This window comes from Trifolium pratense, linkage group LG5 (assembly GCF_020283565.1).
Source record: "Trifolium pratense cultivar HEN17-A07 linkage group LG5, ARS_RC_1.1, whole genome shotgun sequence".
In the NCBI taxonomy this organism is placed as follows: domain Eukaryota; kingdom Viridiplantae; phylum Streptophyta; class Magnoliopsida; order Fabales; family Fabaceae; genus Trifolium; species Trifolium pratense.
The window spans coordinates 7,528,466-7,537,283 of NC_060063.1; the positions used below are offsets into that span (position 1 = coordinate 7,528,466).

General features: G+C 32.9%; 1 protein-coding gene across 2 annotated transcripts; it reads left to right on the plus strand.

Moving 5' to 3' along the window:
* The first annotated feature begins 580 nt into the window (after positions 1–580).
* LOC123885469 (uncharacterized metal-dependent hydrolase YabD) lies at positions 581–8,323 on the plus strand. 2 transcript variants are annotated; one of them, XM_045934753.1, is made up of 7 exons: positions 581–868; positions 2,103–2,184; positions 3,879–3,929; positions 4,871–4,971; positions 6,450–6,603; positions 6,699–6,932; positions 7,755–8,323. In XM_045934753.1, the coding sequence occupies exons 1-7, from the start codon at positions 669–671 to the stop codon at positions 7,869–7,871; spliced, it is 939 nt and encodes a 312-aa protein (XP_045790709.1). In that variant the 5' UTR covers positions 581–668; the 3' UTR covers positions 7,872–8,323. The 2 variants fall into 2 exon arrangements, with proteins under 2 accessions (XP_045790709.1, XP_045790710.1); XM_045934754.1 differs by having other exon boundaries at positions 596–868; positions 6,450–6,582.
* The last annotated feature ends 495 nt before the right edge of the window (positions 8,324–8,818 follow it).

Sequence of the window (8,818 nt, forward strand, 5' to 3'; positions counted from 1 at the left end):
TTGGGCCTTGTATGATTTGATTGTGATTGCATTTCTTTGACTCTATTATAAACTCTTGTAGTCTACCTCTGATACGTCTTGTGCTAGGAGGCTGTTTGTGTTAATATATTGGCTTAATTAGTCTTTTGGTCCCTTAATGATATTTTAGGTTTCACAATGGTCCCTTAAAGAAAAAAATGTCAGGATTGGTCCCTTAAAGACACATCCGTTTCTCAATTGGTTTTTTCCGTCAATTTTTTACAAAAAACGTTAGTTTTAGTAGACTGAATTGTGGATGTCATTAAGTGTAAGTGGTCCACCAAAAACCTTATTAATTTTTAAAATTTTAACCATTGAAATTTTTTGTTATATTTGGAGTTAAAATTTAACGGAAAGGACCAATATGACAAAAATAAACGTTTTTAAGGGACCAATCCGGATTTTTTTTTTCTTTAAGGACCAATCCGGACCTTTTTTTTCTTCAAGGGACCATCGTAAAACCTAAAATATCTTTAAGGGACCAATAGACTAATTAAGCTAATATATTCTATTTTTGCTTCTTAAAAAAAAAATTAAAAAGATATTTGAAATTAGAAAAAAAAAATCAATTTTTTTAGAACGTAATTGAATTGAATCCATAAGCTTATGAATTGTTGGATTGATTGAGTGAAGAAGACACTTTAAGGGCGATGATGAAACTATTCGATGCACACTGTCATCTTCAAGATTCAAGAATCTTAAGCAAAACACCACAACTGATAAAATCAGCACAAGAAAGTGGCGTTTTACATTTTGCAGTTAATGGAGTTTGCGAACAAGATTGGGTTTCTGTTAAGCAACTGTCGATTACTTATCCTTCTGTTCTTCCTTCTTTTGGTCTCCATCCATGGTTCGTTTTTCATTCATATTTTTTCTTTATGTTGTTTATGGATTCTGGTAATTCGGAGTTCGAAGTTTGGTTAAGAATTGTTTCTTTTAGGAATAGAACTCGGGTTCTCCTGAACGATTCGTCCTTTTGGAGAAGTCATTAACTAGTTGAGTCTGATTACTTGATTATTATTAGTTGGTTTTAAAGAATTATTGTTTGGTTTTAAAGAACCTATGGCCTGTTTGGATAAATAACTTATTTGTAGCTTATTGTATTATAAGATCTTAAGATCTTAATAAGTATAAGCTTGCATAAGCTATTTTCATAGCTAAAGATAAATTGTTTTTACATATGCTACGAGCTGTTTTCATAAGTTATATTGTGGAGAACTTATGAAAATAAGTTGGAAAAAAATTATGAAAATTATGATAAGCTGTTTTCATAAATTCTTCCAAACAATGTCACAACTTCACAAGAGTTACATCGATAAACAAACTCAAATAAGTCAATCCAAGCAGGTCCTTAGTAGCAAACTCAAACATCCTTTACCATATGAGCTGTACTTATGAGTTATTATTTATATAATATACAGAAATATAACTTGAAGTTTTGAACATCGATTTGGAACAATAAAACTCGATAACTTTTTAGATAGTTAATGCAGGTCCCAAAGGACTGGTCTAGTGTTATGGATCGGGATATTGAACGAGTTATATGTAGAAGTTTTAGAGTTTGATCTCTGCTACTAATATTTTCCCATTTTTCCCTAACAAATTAATTAACCTTTATACAACAAAAAGAAAAGGTTAACGTAGCACGTGGTCGATGAAGTATTGGATTTAGTTAATAGATATACATGTGATGCAACTTATTAACCATATAATGAACTTTATTAACCTCAAATTTAAATGCAATTAACCTCTCTTTTCAAGTGTTCAAATTTACGTGTAATTCAAGTGTTCAAATACACGTTAGTCACACATTGAGACGTGTTAATCATGTGAGTGAATTGAGTTAACCATTCAAAATTGATGTTCAAATAACATTTCCATTTCTCTGTAATTTATATCCTATGAAGCACATACACCATACACGACAGCGGCATCAACATGCAAGCACTGCTGATAATTTAAGAAAATAGAAGTGATTGAATATAACCACATGTGTCGATGTCGAACACTGACACATGTCAAACACACCTTCAATATAAAGTGTTAGTGATACATAGATTTATATCCATATATGAAATTTTCAGGTATGTTGCAGAGAGGAGCCCCAATTGGTTGAAAACATTGAAGGAATATTTTGACTCTACACCCTCTGCTGCAGTTGGAGAGGTATTTTTATTCTATGGACACAATGTTGGCAATGTTCTATACATCTGTTCTATACAGTTGTGATGTGATTAGTGATTAGAGTGTGGAATATCCCCTCTTATAGACTTCAATTTTAAACCTTGATTACAAACGATAACTTCACGTGCTGAGTTTGAAACATGAAAGTATAGTTAAGGATAAAAGAACATGACTCTACCAGTCTTTTATAGTACCAGGGTAGCAGGTTCTTTTGTTTTGTTTGAAGATTATAGGCTCTATTTTTAAACATGGGAAGGTGGGTTCAATGTACTTATAGTAGGTTTGTGTATGAATTATGGAATCAAACAGTGAATGATATAGTAATGAAATAGGAAAATAGAGTTTGTATTAATCGAGATAAGCAAATACAATATGAAACGGAATGAAGTAACAGGATAACAAACTAGCAGAAAAAGCTCTACTAGCCCCAAAGCACTAAGTGCCCCAAATCACTATAAGTGATCCCACTAATTCTAACTGAAATTCTAGCTAAGTTATTCCTTTCTCTTGCTACTCATTATATAGTTACTATTACTAATATCATGCCCTCCTCATGCACATGATTACACATGCTCACATCTTCTTTACATGCTTTACTTGCCACCTAATCCTCCCTTATTCCTTTCTCACACTTACGTTGGGCTTAGGATCATAATCAAGGCCCACTTCACAATTTAAGTCTCTATCAACTTACATGCAAACATTTAATAGTGTTATAATCAATTATAAATGAAATTGGCTTTGCTCTTATTTGCACGTATCTAATGTAAGTTGCTATGTTGTTAATCTCGGATAGCGTCGTGTAGCGCCGACCCTAAAAAATGCTATTGCGGTATAGCGGGTAGCGCTATAGCGGTATAGCGGTCATGTACAAATTAAACATAAATTCCAATAACATAAATAAAATAGAAAAATACCCAAAATTAAAAGGACTTTCTTACTTAATAATTATACTAAATATTGTCATTTACCATCAAAATAAGTTCTAAATAAAGACTAATAACATTCCATGATTTTACTTCTCCCGATATCCCCAACTGATGCTTCTTTGCTCTTGTTATTCCTCCATTGGAAGGGTGAAAACAAAAATCACAAATAATTGTTTTCTTGCTGCTGTCTTTATAAGAATTCCACTTCCAACCTATATCAAGGTTGTCACCAGTAGGCTTATGTTATCAGCAGTTCTAGAAGATGGTGCCATTGCGCTACCAAACTGCTCACTTATGATTTATTTCCAAAATAAGGATTTTCATCAATTTTTTTCCCTCCAAAACGCTAAAGCGGTCAAATAGCGCTACCAAACCGCTACGCCACCGCTACCAAAACGCTATTTTCCTGCAAATCGCGGCCGCTATTTCCGCTTCTCTAAATAGCGGAAAGCAGCCTTATAGCATAGCAGAGAGGTGGTAAAACGCTACGCTATAGCGCTATAGCGCGCTATAGCGCCGCTATTAACATCCTAGGTAAGTTGTGTAGGACTCTATTGAATATTGGGCATACTACCATTTTGGTCCGTGAAAGTGTATCTCGGTGTCACATTCGTCCCTAAATGTATCAAAATTGCAATTAGGTCCACGAGTGTTTCTTTTATGTGTCACTTTGGTCCTCAAATATGTAGGACTCTTTTATTATGAGCTTAACAACTGACGTGCTTGAGTTATTTTTTTCTTCCGCAGATTGGTTTGGACAAAGGATCCCAAGGAAAGAAGATTGATTTTTCTCAGCAGGTTTTAGCTCCTCATTTTTCTTGACTTTACAATGTATTTTTCGTTGGTGATTTTGAAACTCTAATCACGTCACTTGAAGCAATTACTAGATACTCTTTAATTTTATTGCTATTGTTTATATATGCATACTACAGTAATCAGAATATTTCTAAAGTTTTTCGAGAGAAAACGCAAGCAATTTGAATCTTTCTAAAGAGTGAATTACAATTCTTACATAAGTTAGCAGAGATAAGATGATTATAGAGAAGTCTATTCAGTTCGAGCAAACTAATCTGTTAATAACAGATTACATAATCCGTTAAATCTGTCATAGCAGGTAATTGTACAGTACAGTAAGCATAATCCGTTAAATCTGTCACAGCAGGTAATTGTACAGTACAGTAAGCTAAGGTACCATTTGGCCTAGCTTTTTTTCCTCTTCTTTTTCCTTAGAAGTAAGAAGTTAGGCCAAACAATAATTATTAAAAGCTCCAGTAAGAAAAAAGTAGCTTCTATATTTTAAGAAAATTATAATATATTATTAAACATATCTTTTAACCCTATTATAATAAAAAAAAAAAAACAACTTTTAACCTTTTTTTTTATAAAAAAAGTAAGATTTACCAAACAACTTTAATTTTAGTTTTAAAGCTTTTATTTCTAGCTTTATGGTTAAAATAGCTTCTACACCTAAAAAATCTAGGCCAAACGGTACCTAAAATCACAACAAGTAGAAACTGTTCACGGCATTATACATCCTCTTAGTAATTGTTCATGTAGGACAAACAGAAGTGCTGTATGTATACAAAGTTAGAGACTATTTCTGCTTAAGTTATTTGAATTGAATTAACTTTAAAATGATCTTTGAAGTTAATGACCCTGAGTTCGCTAAATATCAAAAATTCAAACAGAACCTATAGCTGGATTGTTGGTTGCTAATGCATTAAGACGTCTTTATACAGGTTGAAGTATTGAGGCAGCAGCTTGAACTTGCTAAAGAGTTAAACAAGCCAGCATCTGTACACTGTGTTCGTGCTTATGGTGATCTTCTCGAGTTAATGAAGTATGCATATCTATTCTTCTCTCATTTGCTGTGATTGTTATTTTAAACAAGAGCAATCTTTGAATATCTGCTTTAGAGTTTTTCGCATTATCCATGACAATTTGGACAGCATTTTACTTGAGATGCTTGTGAGAAGTATAGAATGAAATAAAATGATCTCAATATACTTCAGTGATAAGATCACTCTGTGTAATGCATATTTATATACATCACGATTACAAGGATAATAAATTCTAAATACAATTTACAACAGGAATAATTAGTACTTACTATCTTTCCTACGGTGCATTGAACCTATTCTACTTCTATACAAAGAATCTAAGATAGGTGGAACATTAATGAAAATCTATTATTTCCAACGCTACCCCTCAAGATGGACCATAGAGATCAAATCATCACGATTATTTGGGGTTTATTATGATCAAACCCATAATTTTTAGGGTTTGTTTGGGTGTTGGCCGGGGAAGAGAGAGGAAGGGTTTGAGGGGAAAGGGAGGATAACCCCTCAACTTGCATTGAGGTTTGTATTTCTTCATAGGACTAAAATTCCTCTATTTGAGGGATCTCAAACAATAAATTGGAGGACTTTTGAGGGTTTGGAGGGCTGTGGACGTTTTCCCAAATCATTTCCCTCCGAAAAAACTCTCCCAAATACGGTTTGGGATCTTCCCCCTTTCCCTCCCTCCCTCCCTGCATTCCTCTCCTAATTCTCAAACAAAGCCTTATAGGAAACTACAGTGAGGATGTTGTTCCAAAATTGGGAAAAGGTCCACAAAGAATGAATGCTGTCTAAAACTATCCAACATACACAATAATTACCTCCAAACCCTTGTTTACATCATCATATACTAAGGGTCCGTTTGGATTGACTTATTTTTGAGCTTATACAAAACAACTTATGAAAATAAATAAGTTTTTATGTAATATTTATGAAAAAAACAGCTTATGAAGATATAATTTTCGCTAGTTAGAACTTATAAATTAACATAGAACTTGATTTATTTTCATAAGTTATTTTTTATAAGTTAAAACATAAGCAAATCCAAATGGGCCTTAAGAGTATATAACAACTACATAACTTTTCTGCATGATTAGATAACATAACCGCCACATTACCGAGTTTTACATCCTAAGTATCCTTTCAGATTGAACTTTCAAGTGCTATCAGAAAAGACATGCTTTTCCGTTTACAAGTCTGTGGATTGTCTGTCAGTAGTCACCATAATGTTAACATACAACCAGAAACTGTGATATCATAAGAAAAGCTGTTCAAACCTGTAAACATCCTCGGATACAATTTTTTCTCCGCCCATATTTTTTTTCTTTTTCGTATTGTTAATATGGAACTTGGTAGATACTTAAATTCCCATTCTCTTATGGAATGCAATGGATTAAGTGCTTTAGTGATATTCTCAATGATTATTATTAAATAGCATCCTTGTAATTTTTCTTCCTTAAAATATTTCAAAATGTTCCAGGTCTATGGGACCTTTTCCTGCTGGTGTTATCCTTCATTCTTACTTAGGTTCTGCTGAGATGGTTCCTGAATTTTCAAAGCTTGGTGCTTATTTTTCCTTCTCTGGATTTCTTATGTCACTAAAAGCTAGTAAGGCAAAGAAAATGCTGAAAATGGTGATTTTTATCACTTCTATTTGTGATTGATGTTCAATGTATTTTTATACTATAAATGTCAAAACAGTGACATTCTTATATTCTATTCTATTTAGGTCTCTTCTAATAGGATTTTGTTGGAGACAGACGCACCCGATGCGCTACCAAAGTCGAACATAGATTCTCTTTTCTTTGTTGAAGGAGATAATTCTCTTTCCGAAGAGCTTCATGGCCAAAGAACAGCTTCTTCCTTAACTTCTGGTTCTTCTCCCGCTAATTCGTCCCAAGTCTTAACAGATGCTTCGATGCTGCCGAAGGAAACACTCAATCATCCAGCTAACATTCATAACGTAAGTTACTCAAGTATTTGCCTGTATTGTCAACTTGTGCTTTCAAAATAAGCATCTCTTTTTAATTAGAATATTAAACCTCTAAGTTTAAGATTGCTTTATGTAAATAATAACGGTTTTCTGGTAATTAAGAATACATGCATATGTTGCGCTGTCTCTCTTAGAAGCTTTCAAAACCTACCTCTCAGCTGCTTCTACTTTCAAATTATACAGAAATCTCTCTCATCATGATATAATCTCATGTATGGAGGCTTTTTTGAAACAAATTCAACCAGTAGGTTTCTTTTTCCGGATGCAAGGTTGTCGTGTGATATCAAACAAGAGGGCATGTCAATTATACTTGATTAATTTCTGGTTTAAAAATGTAATGTTATCTTTCATGCATGAGGATGCTTTCCTCTTGAATTGCAATTTTAGGGATGAAAGATGGCAAAACCTTAAAATCAATGTTTTAAAAACTGGATCGAACCGGCTAGTTCAACCAGTTGAACCAGAAACATGCTAGTTCACCCGTCGGTTTGATCCCAATCGTATTGCAGTCTGGTTGAACTACAGTTGGTTTTACTGGTTTTTTATTTTTATTTTTTACATATTTTTATTTTTTACCATTTTATATTTCTTGTATTCATTTATTTGGCATCTTGTTGGAGTTTGACCGATTGAACCATAATCTGAAGGTCTCATCAGTCATCGGTTCAATCCTAGTTTGATTTTTAAAACATTACTTAAAATGAACAACCTTGTGATATTTGATTGCAATGTGTAGAAAATTAACCATTTTGATTTGATACATTTACATTCTTGATTTCATTTTACATACAGGTACTTGATTATGTTGCATCTATGCTAGAGACTACAAAAGAGGAACTAGCTGAATTAAGTTACCAGAATGCAGTTCGTTTATTCTCTTATGAAGGATCAAAATTACTTCAAAAGTAAACAAATTACATGTTTTTGTAAGTAAAAAAAACATTCTTAGCTTAGCATAGTTTATTTTGGGGCAAACCATCGTTTTGATCCTTGAAAGTGTCATTCGATGTCACATTGGTCCTTGAATGTATCGAAATTGCAAATACATCCCTAGTATCTCATTTCATTGTAATTTTTTGGACTAAATTGACTAAAAGAAACACATTTGAGGACAAAATTGACTACATAAAAACAGCTCCACGAACCAAAATGACTAATAAAATAAACAATTGTGGATCTGTTTGCAATTTTTTGATACATTCATAGACTCATATGACAACGAGTTAAACATTCGAGGACTAAAATGGTAGTTTGCCCGTTTATTTTGGGAAGTCCATACTAATGTTCACAAAGATATAATCAGAAAGATTGTAAGAACAGAAAGGTTGCATATCTAATAGATTTGTTCACCTTTCATCCCATCTATTTTGTCTCATTCATGATTTTGGTGTCTCTATTTTTAAATATACTATTTTGGTTTTTTAGTTTAAAAATATTGAGATTATTTTCACCTATGCATTTGGGGATTAGTTTTGAAAAGGTGGCAAATGAAATGCTTATATTGTAATTTAGGCTTTGTTTGGCAATGTCAAATTTTGAGCTAATAGCGTATAAGCTCATTTTACATTCAATAACTAGTTAAACCGCTATTTTTATCAAAACACTTCAATTAGCTTATAAGTCATCAACCATAAACTATAAGCTATCAGCTATCCACTATTTTTACCAAGCAGAGCCTTAGTTGATGACATAGAAATAAGTGGATTTGGATTTGCTGTTATAGTCATATCATGAGGTTACATGCAATAATTAATCTCGGTCATCAATTTAAGATTGGACGGTATAGATTATGTATGTACCGAAACAATCATAGATTTTCATTAATATCAGATGGTTGAGGGCCGTAGTTACATTAG

What these genes read in the sequence shown, in the direction of transcription:
- LOC123885469 (XM_045934753.1), top strand. Translation starts at nt 669, where the DNA reads ATGATGAAACTATTCGATGCACACTGTCATCTTCAAGATTCAAGAATC. An exon ending in AGATTGATTTTTCTCAGCAG is followed by an intron (nt 3,930 to 4,870) that starts GTTTTAGCTCCT and finishes GTCTTTATACAG; the next exon opens with GTTGAAGTATTGAGGCAGCA. An exon ending in ATCCAGCTAACATTCATAAC is followed by an intron (nt 6,933 to 7,754) that starts GTAAGTTACTCA and finishes TTTTACATACAG; the next exon opens with GTACTTGATTATGTTGCATC.